The sequence below is a fragment of the Phasianus colchicus genome, chromosome 11 (assembly GCF_987193195.1).
Source record: "Phasianus colchicus chromosome 11, bPhaCol1.hap1.1, whole genome shotgun sequence".
Lineage (NCBI taxonomy): Eukaryota > Metazoa > Chordata > Aves > Galliformes > Phasianidae > Phasianus > Phasianus colchicus.
Genome location: NC_143446.1, coordinates 263,254 through 275,149, shown reverse-complemented (window position 1 = coordinate 275,149; position 11,896 = coordinate 263,254). Strand labels below are relative to the sequence as shown.

Below are 11,896 nucleotides of genomic sequence, written 5' to 3'. Positions count from 1 at the left end.
TCACCCCTGTGACTCCAGATCTCAGCCCAGGGCCCCAGATCTCTCTCACCCCTGTGACTCCAGATCTCAACCCAGGGCCCCAGATCTCTCTCACCCCTGTGACCCTCGATCGCACCCCAGCGCACCAGGTCTCTCTCACCCCTGTGACTCCAGATCTCAGCCCAGGGCCCCAGATCTCATCCCTGTGACCCCAGATCTCAGCCCAGTGTACCAGATCTCAGCCCAGGGCCCCAGATCTCACCCCAGCACACCTGATCTCATCCCTGTGACCCTCGATCGCACCCCAGCACCCCAGACCTCACCCCTGTGACTCCAGATCTCACCCCAGCGCACCAGATCTCTCTCACCCCTGTGACTCCAGATCTCAGCCCAGGGCCCCAGATCTCATCCCTGTGACCCCAGATCTCAGCCCAGCGCACCAGATCTCAGCCCAGGGCCCCAGATCTCACCCCAGCACACCTGATCTCATCCCTGTGACCACAGATCGCACCCCAGCGCCCCAGATCCCTCTCCTCTCACCCGGATTTCACCCCAGTGCCCCGGCTCTCAGCCCAGCGCCCCTTCTGGCATTTCCCCACAGAGAGATTCCCTCGACGAGCGCTGACGGTGCCCCTGACACCCGACGCCATTTTCGTTGAAGCGACTGTGCCGCCACCGGACCCCGCCTGGATGCAGCCCACCGTCCGCGGACCGATGCCGGTACCACCCCAACCCTCCCCTGTCCCCACTGCCACCTACCTGGCACCTCAGGCCTCTGTCTGGCCTGGGGGACCAGGTGTCTGGGGACAGGCAGCGCAGCTCCCACCTGGGGGGCTGCCCCCAACCCCGGCTCAGCTGCCACCTGGGGGCCTGACCCCAGCTGCGGGGCTGCACTTACCGGTGCTGCTGCTCCTACCTGGGGGGCTGCACCCAGCTATGGCTTCCCCCACCGCCCCTGCTCCCTGCTCGGGACATCCCCTGCTGGCAGGGACGCTGCTGCCCCAGCAGCCCATGGGGCTGTGGCCTGGGGCCGTGCTCCTCCACGGGGAGCCCCCGCAGCCCGCAGGCACCTGCCTGCCGCAGGCCCCCGCCCGCCCCGGCCCCCCACCCGTTCTTTTGCAGGTACCCTCCCTGCAGCAGCAGGTGCTCCCCATGCCCTGCACCCTGCCTGACACCTGGGAGGCGCCGATGGAGCCCTTCCAAGACGCCGTGGTGCTCTCGGAGGACCGGGGGCACCCTGCGCCCACCGACGTGTGCCCCCGTCCCGCCACGGCTCCGCTCACCTGCAGCGCTGCCACGCTGGAACCAGGCGGTGAGTTCAGGGGCTGCGGAGCGGGCGGCACGCTCTCCGCACCGGCTGGCTGTGGGAAAGCTGGCATTGCTCCACCGGGGATGTTCTTGCTTTTCCAGCAGTGACAACGAGCGCAGACACCCCGGAGGACATCGCGGACGACATCGAGGAGCTCCTCATGTGGATCAACGAGGGTGAGTTTGGGGGCAGCACAGCTGGCGGGGGGGTGTTCGCACCGAGTGGGCGCGGGAAAGCTGGCATTGCCCCACTGGGGATTTTTTCCTTTTCCAGAAGTGACGGCCAACACAGGCATCCTGGACGACACCGCAGACATGGATGACCTGCTCACGTGGATCAACAACGGTGAGTCTGGGAGCAGCACAGCTGCTGGGCGGCTGTCTGCGCCGAGTGGCCGTGGGAAAGCTGGCATTGCCCCACTGGGGATTTCTTCCCTTTTCCAGAAGAGAGACCCAGCACCAACACTCTTGCTGACGATGCGGAAATTGACCATTTCCTCAACTGGATTGATGGTGAGTTTGTGGTCTGCAGAGATGGCGGGTTCGTGTCCACACCGAGCTGGCGTGGGAAGGCTGCCATCATTGTTCTGGGGATGTTCCGCTTTTCCAGAAGCAGCCAGCGCTCCGGACAGCTGCAAAAGCAAAGACCTGATGCAGTGCATCACTGCCACGGAGCGACTGAGCCCAGACGTCTCCAGCAGCTTCGACTCCTGCTCTTCCATCGCAGAGCTGCCTGACTCCCCCAGGGCCAGCAGGGAGCTCAGCAACGAGACAGATGCTGAATCTGGGCTCCGCACCAACTCGCTCCCGCAGAAGACAGCATCCCCGGAGTTGCCTGTGCCGACCCCCCTGGCTGCCCCAGCACCTCTGGCGCCCCTCACTGCACACCTGATGGCAGAGGTGCAGCGGAGGGAGCCCCGGGTGATTCTCACCCGCCTGGCACTGCCAAACCCACTGGCTGCCTCCGCACCACCGTCGCCCACCGCGGCTCACCTGATGGCAGAGGTGCAGCGGAGGCAGCCCCGGGTGATTCTCACCCGCCTGGCACTGCCAAACCCACTGGCTGCCTCCGCACCACCGTCGCCCACCGCGGCACACCTGATGGCAGAGGTGCAGCGGAGGCAGCCCCGGGTGATTCTCACCCGCCTGGCACTGCCACCCGGATGCATCTCCTGCCGGGTGGCAGACAAACACCAGGGGGACAGCATTGAGACAGCCAAGCGCCCCGTGCCTCCTTTGCCGCAAACTGGACAGCTCCTGGAAGAGGCGCAGCAGGAACAGCCCCGCGTGGTTCTCACGCGCCTCGCACTGCCACCCGGATGCATCTCCTGCCGGCTGGCAGACAAGCACCACGGGGACAGCACCGAGCCACCCAGGTGCCCAACGCCCGCCTGCACCACCACCAAACGCAAGAGCACCGGGCACAAGCAGCACGCTGGCAGCATCCCAGCCGCAAAGAGGAAGCTGCCGCGCTGCCAGGATGTTCCAGGCCACAAACATCGGCGCTAGGCAAAGCTGGCTGTGGCAGCACGGCGGCCAGCAGGAGGGCTCGGTGCCCATCACACCCCAACAGTGGCCCGAGCGGGAGCAGACCAAGAAACCAGCCCTCTTGGTGCAGCAGGAGACGTGGCCGTAGCCGATGAATATGGCTCCCTGTAGCCCTGGGCTCCTCGCTGGCCCCCACGACACCCAGAGAGCAGCGGCACTGTTCTAGGGGCACCAGCACCGGCGCCAGCCCTACCCCTCCCAAACTGGGCTGTCCACAAGCGGCGTCTTGGACTGGGGCAATGTGGGACTCTGAAGCTGATGGACTGCAAAAGTCTTGGACTGTCAAAGCTTTGGGCTGGGAAATGTTGCTTGGGGGGTGGGAAATGGTTGGGGGGTGGGAATGGCTGGGGTGGGGAAGGGTTGGGGGTGGGAATCGCGAGTGGGAATGGGGGTGGGGGGAGGGATGATTGCGGGTGGGAATTGCGGGTGGGAATGGCTGGGGGGAGGGAATGGCTGCGGGTGGGAATTGCGGGTTGGGAATTCTTGGGGTGGGGAATGGCTGCGGGTGGGAATTGCGGGTGGGAATTCTTGGGGTGGGGAATGGCTGTGGGTGGGCATTTTGGGGCGGTGGGATCTTTTTGGAGTGGGAAATGAAATGGCTGTACTGTGATATTGTTGGGGTGGGAAATGACTGGGGTGAGAACTGGCTGCGGTGGGAGATGGCTGGCATCAAAAATTCTTGTACTCCGTAACTGCTGGCACTGGGGATGTGGGGAGGGGGAGGGACTTTTGTGGGGTGGCAATTCTGAGTGAGAAATTGTACTCTGATACAATGTTATACTCCAAAATCGTTGGAACTGGGAGGAAAGAATTACTGGGGTGGGAATGTTGGGGGCTGGGAAGTTTTTTGGACGGGGAGGAAACTGTTGGTGGGAGGGAGCGGGGGGGTGAGAACTTGATTGGGGGGTGGGAAACTGATTAGAGGGTGGGAATTTTAGGGGGTGGGATCAGCAACTATTGTTAGGGTGGGAAATGGTTGGGAATATTGTCATTTATTTACTCTTTTGTACGTTTAACTATTAAATGGTTTGCGTTCGCTTTGCTACACCTCTGCTTGCAGTCGTTCATGCAGCACCAAAGCCCCCCCAGGCCTCCGTGCCCACCTCTGGGGATGTTGGGGTGGCTGCAGGGAGCCAAGAGCTGCAGCTCCTCCACACTGAACATCTCTAGCACAATCGCTGCTGTCATCATCTCTGTTGCCTTGTTTTGTTCCTGGGGAAGTAGTCGGTCACATACTGAGCAATGGGGGTGTTGAACTGGGGGCACTGGGCAGTACTGGTGGCACTGGGAGGTCCACTGCGGGGCACTGGGAGGCTAGCGAGGGCCGCACACAGCACTGGGGTGGCTCCAGGCAGCACTGGGGGGCACTGACTTTGCACAAGGAGAGTCCAGACAACGCCGAGAGGCAATGGGACCTTAGTGGGGAACTGCAAAGAGCACCAGGGGGCACCGGAGAGCTTTGGACGGCACTTGTGGGGTTGGAGGGGGCTCAAACAGAACCCAGGTGGCACATTTTAACTAACCTCACTCATTTCCTCTTCTGCAACATCTCACCCAAGGCATTCAACAAGCCCTTCTTTCCATGCGGGGAGACTTTCTCCTTGGGGCTGACCTTCCCCCCCCACGCACCCCTCCCCGTGCTGCCTGTCTCTCCCCTGGCCGCTATGTTCCATGCATTCCCACCCTGATGCTCTCACTCAGTGACACGTTTGTCACCCACACGCTCACCATGGGTCCTGAGGAGGGGTGGTGGGTGTCCAGTGAAAGCCACCCCAGTGACAGCCCTGGTCCCGAGCCCTAGAAGACACAGATCCTGGAAAACCACCCTCAGTGCTGCTTCATCTCATCACCTTGGCACTCCACTTGGGGGTTTTGAGGAAGCTAACTGCTTCCCCTGATGTTTCAAGCTGGTGCTACCCATGCTTGCTGATGATGCTTCACGCTCTGGCACAGCCGCCTGTAAAGCTTAAATCTGCTCTGCACCCTCGCTTAAAGTCACATCTTTTTCAACCAGTTCCAGTACTCTCAGAAGTAGAAAACCAAAGGGACGTTCCAGTGGAACGGCACTAGCTCAAACACCTTCCCTCACTGCTGCTCCCAGGACCCCCAGCACTCCTTTTGCCCCGCCTGCACAACGCTTCTTTCTCTGTCCGCGCGCTCCTGGCAACAGAAATTCCACCAACAGCCCTCAACAAAACTGCTCTCTTCCAAACACTCAGGGCATCTAACGAGCCCACGCGGCGGCTGCCAAAAGAGCAGCTTCTGGAAGAGACGGGGACACTGAAGGCAGTAAAGAAGAAAAGGAAAAAAAAAAAAAAAAAAGGAAAGTCATTAAAGAGCAACAAAACCTGAGAACATCATCCCCTCAGTTGGCTAGAGATTGCTTTGCAAGCACACACCTGCCTGCCACTGCTAACCAAGCAACCACCTCCCGGCCTTCGCTTCACAAGCAATCACCTGCCTGCCTGCCACTGCTTTGCAAGAACCCATCTGCCTGCCTTTGCTAAGCAAGCACACGTCTCCCTGCCTTTGCTTCACAGCCATGCACCTGCCTGCCTTTTCGAAGCAAGCATGCATCCATCTACCTGCCGTTCCTTCATATGCACCTGCCTGCCTTTGCTATGCAAGCATGCACCTGCATGCCTTTGCTAAGCAAGCAAGCATGCACCCATACCTGCCTTTGCCTCACAAACGTACCCCTACCTGCCTTTGCCTCACAAGCACCTGCCCGCCTTTGCTTTCGATGCGTGCACATGCTTCCCTCTGCTTCCCTCTGCAAGCACACACACGCCTTTGCTTTGCACACACCTGCCTGCCTTTGCTTCTCAAGCACATTCCATTCTGTGGCCCAGGAAGAGGTCTGTTCTCTCTTCATTACCAGTGCCTCTGTACACACTGAAAACCAGGAGGAAGAGGCCATGATAGAAAGTCAGAGAGATTCCTGGAGCACAAGGGACCGTTTCACAGGAACAAGCCCCCCGCCGCCTACGTGAACACTGTTCCACTCCTGTCAGCCAAGTCAGGGATGCCCCACACACATTCACTTTCACTGTTAACACTCTCTCACTGTTAACTCACATCGTTAACTAGCAATAGGACTGGAGGGAACGGCCTCCATTTGAGCCGGGGGAGATTCAGGCTGGATGGTAGGAAATACTGCTTTTCCAAAAGAGTGGCTGGGCGCTGCAAAGGGCTGCCCAGGGAGTTGGTGGAGTCACTGACCCTGGAGGTGTTCGAGGAACGGTTAGACGCTGTGTCGAGGGACATGGATGAGTGAGAACTATTGATGATAGGTGGATGGTTGGACTGCTGATCTCGTAGGTCTCTTCCAACCTTGGCGATACTAGGATTCTGAGATCTTGCTACCTGGCCTACCGTGCCTGTTACCATCTTCCGAACCTGCCACTTCACACTGGCAGATGAATTTCTCACCTACTTTCCTCCCTGCCCCAATGGGAGGAAAGGCATCATCTCCACTTGACAGGCTGGAGCAGTAGCACGTTGCACTTGTGAGTTTTTCAAGACCCCTTTAATCCCCAGAGGGAATAAAACTGCCCAAACAAAAAGGCTGCAGCGGGGCTCTCTCCAGCACACCTGTTGTCTCAGCACAGTTCACAGTTACTTACAATGCACACAGCACCTACAAAAGCATCACGCTCCAACAAGCAAGGAAAACAAATCCACCACGCTGCAAAGGGCTCCTAGCTCTCACTAGGCGACGCCTGCTCCGTGTACAGAGCACGCACAGAAACTGCACCTCAGCTCTTCCCCATTTATCCCCCCACCATTTCTACAGGCATCTAGAGACATTGTGCAAAGGTCTCACGGAGAAGACAGGATGTACAGGAGATTTCTCACTTCTCTGGTGCGAGAACACTGCTTCTCGAGATGAGAAATATTTTTCAAACAAGCACCAATCAACCATTGTAACTAACAACTGAAATAGCATTTCCCCTGAAAAAAAAAAAAAAAAAAAAAAAAGCCTGTCCAAGGACCTCTCCTCACACACTTGCCAAAAAGGCCAAAAACATCATTCCACTAGGCAGGCTTACTGACAGAACAGCAGGCTTCCCTTCACCGTGCATCACGTGGACACAAACAGGCTGTTGGTGCACGGAAGGCAACTTCACCTGAGCATCTCACCACAGACGTTCCCTCCGCTCTGCTTTCCTGCCAAGATACAAGGAGAAAAGCCTCAGCTCATCCAAGCAACAACTGGAAACAACTCCAGAAAATTCTCCATTCCAAAGCACTTCCTGCAGAGGTACAAAGGAGTCCGCCAAAGGGAACACGTGCTCACGCTGTGGCCTTCGGAGAAACACGCTGCCTTTGTGCTCCTGGTTCCCCAGGGCTCTTCTTCATCACCTTCTGGGCACAGCACAATAGCTTTTCTTGTACAAATCTAGGCCCTACGTACCTTCCTCCACCCCAAAAGAAAGTCCGACATAGAGCTGCGGCGCAGAGATTGGATGCTGACAAGAGCACTAGAAGAGCAGAACAGGGGAAGAGCACATACAGACAAGGCAGAAATAAAGAAGAGCAGCAGAGAAGAAAAAGAAGAAAGGATGCAGGTAAGAAAGAAGTGCAGAAGATGAAAAGCGCAAGAGAGAAAACGGTTGGATCCAGGCAAGACAGCAGAGCAATGAGGAGATGAGCAGAAGAGGAGGAGAGCAGGAGAATAAAAGAGAGGATGAAGGTAAGAAAGACGTGCAGACGGGGAGAAGAGCAGAAAGGGAGATGAGCCAAGACAGCTAAGGCAGAAAAGCAGAAGTGGAGAGGAGCTGAAGAGAAGAGAGAATACGGGTATGGCAGAAGTACAGAAGATGGGAAGACAGGACACGGGTCCGTGAGAAGCGCAGAAACGAAAAAGAACAGAAGGGAGGAAGAGAGCACAGAAGAGCAGAGAAGGAAAAGAGCTGTGAAGTAGAAGAGCAGAGAGTGGTCAGAACAGAAGAACCGTAGAGCGCAAGATGTGCAAAGAGGATACAGTTAAGTCAGAAGAGTGGATGAGGAGAACAAGAGGAGAAGAGAGGATACGGGTAAGAAAAAAGAAAAGCAGAAGAGGAGTACAGATGCAGGAGAGGACTCAGGATACAAGGAAGAAAGAACAGCAGATGAGCAGAAAAAAAGAGGATAACACTCAGGGAGAAGAGCTGAAGAGTAGATGAGGAAGAGAGCAGAAAGGGGAAGCACGGAAGAGGGAAGAGCAGAAAAGACAATGCTGTCTCTTCTGTCCTCGCTAGCAATGCCCCCAAGAGACAGCCAAAGCCAGGAGAAAAAGTCCACGGTTTAAAGTTAGTGATGTTCTCCGAGGCACAAAGGACCAGTTCACAGTAACAAGCTCGGCATACGCTGCACGGGCACTGACTCATTCCTGCACTGTTCTCAGCTAAACCAGGGCTGTCCCACAGAAATCCCTCCTTTTCATTGTTACCATAGGTCTAACTGGCCTACCACGGCCGCTACCACTTTCAAGAACTCGTAACTAATGCTGGCACTTTAAGTTCTTAGCCATGGCCTGGATAAACACAATTTTGGGCGGTGACGACTGGAAATCGCTTGGACGGGAGGGGAAACCATCCCTGGGGTGAGAACTCACTGCAGGGATGGCAAATCCCCACTGGGACGGGCAGACCCTTGGCAAGGAAGAGCACTGGGCTGCCAAATGCCCATCGGGATGGTCACTGATCATCGGGATGGGAAACAACTGGCATGGGAAGGATGTTTGGGTACGAAAAGTCAAATCATCGCAAGCCTGGGGGAAAGGGGCTGACCCCAACGGTCACGGAACCCCCCTGGGGGGAGGGGCTCCCCCAACTGCCACTCTCCAGCTGTCATGGCAGGTAAGGCAGCGGGCTCCCCCTGCTCTGATGCTCCAGCTGACCCCATTGCCCCAGATCTCACCCCAGCGCACCAGATCTCACCCCTGTGACCCTCGATCGCACCCCAGCGCCCCAGACCTCACCCCTGTGACTCCAGATCTCAGCCCAGGGCCCCAGATCTCTCTCACCCCTGTGACTCCAGATCTCAGCCCAGGGCCCCAGATCTCTCTCACCCCTGTGACTCCAGATCTCAGCCCAGGGCCCCAGATCTCTCTCACCCCTGTGACCCTCGATCGCACCCCAGCGCACCAGGTCTCTCTCACCCCTGTGACTCCAGATCTCAGCCCAGGGCCCCAGATCTCATCCCTGTGACCCCAGATCTCAGCCCAGTGCACCAGATCTCAGCCCAGGGCCCCAGATCTCACCCCAGCACACCTGATCTCATCCCTGTGACCCTCGATCGCACCCCAGCACCCCAGACCTCACCCCTGTGACCCCAGATCTCACCCCAGCGCACCAGATCTCTCTCACCCCTGTGACTCCAGATCTCAGCCCAGGGCCCCAGATCTCACCCCTGTGACTCCAGATCTCACCCCAGCGCACCAGATCTCTCTCACCCCTGTGACTCCAGATCTCAGCCCAGGGCCCCAGATCTCATCCCTGTGACCCCAGATCTCAGCCCAGCGCACCAGATCTCAGCCCAGGGCCCCAGATCTCACCCCAGCACACCTGATCTCATCCCTGTGACCACAGATCGCACCCCAGCGCCCCAGATCCCTCTCCTCTCACCCGGATCTCACCCCAGTGCCCCGGCTCTCAGCCCAGCGCCCCTTCTGGCATTTCCCCACAGAGAGATTCCCTCGACGAGCGCTGACGGTGCCTCTGACACCCGACGCCATTTTCGTTGAAGCGACTGTGCCGCCACCGGACCCCGCCTGGATGCAGCCCACCGTCCGCGGACCGATGCCGGTACCACCCCAACCCTCCCCTGTCCCCACTGCCACCTACCTGGCACCCAAGGCCTCTGTCTGGCCTGGGGGACAAGGTGTCTGGGGACAGGCAGCGCAGCTCCCACCTGGGGGGCTGCCCCCAACCCCGGCTCAGCTGCCACCTGGGGGCCTGACCCCAGCTGCGGGGCTGCACTTACCGGTGCTGCTGCTCCTACCTGGGGGGCTGCACCCAGCTATGGCTTCCCCCACCGCCCCTGCTCCCTGCTCGGGACATCCCCTGCTGGCAGGGACGCTGCTGCCCCAGCAGCCCATGGGCTGTGGCCTGGGGCCGTGCTCCTCCACGGGGAGCCCCCGCAGCCCGCAGGCACCTGCCTGCCGCAGGCCCCCGCCCGCCCCGGCCCCCCACCCGTTCTTTTGCAGGTACCCTCCCTGCAGCAGCAGGTGCTCCCCGTGCCCTGCACCCTGCCTGACACCTGGGAGGCGCCGATGGAGCCCTTCCAAGACGCCGTGGTGCTCTCGGAGGACCGGGGGCACCCTGCGCCCACCGACGTGTGCCCCCATCCCGCCACGGCTCCGCTCACCTGCAGCGCTGCCACGCTGGAACCAGGCGGTGAGTTCAGGGGCTGCGGAGCGGGCGGCACGCTCTCCGCACCGGCTGGCTGTGGGAAAGCTGGCATTGCTCCACCGGGGATGTTCTTGCTTTTCCAGCAGTGACAACGAGCGCAGACACCCCGGAGGACATCGCGGACGACATCGAGGAGCTCCTCATGTGGATCAACGAGGGTGAGTTTGGGGGCAGCACAGCTGGCGGGGGGGTGTTCGCACCGAGTGGGCGCGGGAAAGCTGGCATTGCCCCACTGGGGATTTTTTCCTTTTCCAGAAGTGACGGCCAACACAGGCATCCTGGACGACACCGCAGACATGGATGACCTGCTCACGTGGATCAACAACGGTGAGTCTGGGAGCAGCACAGCTGCTGGGCGGCTGTCTGCGCCGAGTGGCCGTGGGAAAGCTGGCATTGCCCCACTGGGGATTTCTTCCCTTTTCCAGAAGAGAGACCCAGCACCAACACTCTTGCTGACGATGCGGAAATTGACCATTTCCTCAACTGGATTGATGGTGAGTTTGTGGTCTGCAGAGATGGCGGGTCCGTGTCCACACCGAGCTGGCGTGGGAAGGCTGCCATCATTGTTCTGGGGATGTTCCGCTTTTCCAGAAGCAGCCAGCGCTCCGGACAGCTGCAAAAGCAAAGACCTGATGCAGTGCATCACTGCCACGGAGCGACTGAGCCCAGATGTCTCCAGCAGCTTCGACTCCTGCTCTTCCATCGCAGAGCTGCCTGACTCCCCCAGGGCCAGCAGGGAGCTCAGCAACGAGACAGATGCTGAATCTGGGCTCCGCACCAACTCGCTCCCGCAGAAGACAGCATCCCCGGAGTTGCCTGTGCCGACCCCCCTGGCTGCCCCAGCACCTCTGGCGCCCCTCACTGCACACCTGATGGCAGAGGTGCAGCGGAGGCAGCCCCGGGTGATTCTCACCCGCCTGGCACTGCCAAACCCACTGGCTGCCCCAGCACCTCCGGCGCCCCTCACTGCACACCTGATGGCAGAGGTGCAGCGGAGGCAGCCCCGGGTGATTCTCACCCGCCTGGCACTGCCACCCGGATGCATCTCCTGCCGGGTGGCAGATAAACACCAGGGGGACAGCATTGAGACAGCCAAGCGCCCCGTGCCTCCTTTGCCGCAAACTGGACAGCTCCTGGAAGAGGCGCAGCAGGAACAGCCCCGCGTGGTTCTCACGCGCCTCGCACTGCCACCCGGATGCATCTCCTGCCGGCTGGCAGACAAGCACCGCGGGGACAGCACCGAGCCACCCAGGTGCCCAACGCCCGCCTGCACCACCACCAAACGCAAGAGCACCGGGCACAAGCAGCACGCTGGCAGCATCCCAGCCGCAAAGAGGAAGCTGCCGCGCTGCCAGGATGTTCCAGGCCACAAACATCGGCGCTAGGCAAAGCTGGCAGTGGCAGCACGGCGGCCAGCAGGAGGGCTCGGTGCCCATCACACCCCAACAGTGGCCCGAGCGGGAGCAGACCAAGAAACCAGCCCTCTTGGTGCAGCAGGAGACGTGGCCGTAGCCGATGAATATGGCTCCCTGTAGCCCTGGGCTCCTCGCTGGCCCCCACGACACCCAGAGAGCAGCGGCACTGTTCCAGGGGCACCAGCACCGGCGCCAGCCCTACCCCTCCCAAACTGGGCTGTCCACAAGCGGCGTCTTGGACTGGGGCAA

General features: G+C 59.6%; 1 protein-coding gene across 1 annotated transcript; it reads left to right on the top strand.

Annotated features, from left to right (window-relative positions):
• Nucleotides 1–360: 360 nt before the first annotated feature.
• LOC149916326 (uncharacterized) lies at nt 361–2,256 on the top strand. The gene is made up of 2 exons (XM_090148546.1): nt 361–1,291; nt 1,390–2,256. Exons 1-2 carry the CDS (start codon nt 670–672, stop codon nt 1,608–1,610), a joined length of 843 nt encoding a protein of 280 aa, XP_090004672.1. The 5' UTR covers nt 361–669; the 3' UTR covers nt 1,611–2,256.
• The last annotated feature ends 9,640 nt before the right edge of the window (nt 2,257–11,896 follow it).

Excerpts from the sequence above, each read along its gene's own strand:
- LOC149916326 (XM_090148546.1), top strand. The coding sequence starts at position 670 with ATGCAGCCCACCGTCCGCGGACCGATGCCGGTACCACCCCAACCCTCC. Across the intron at positions 1,292-1,389 it reads TGCCACGCTGGAACCAGGCG|CAGTGACAACGAGCGCAGAC; the intron begins GTGAGTTCAGGG and ends TTGCTTTTCCAG.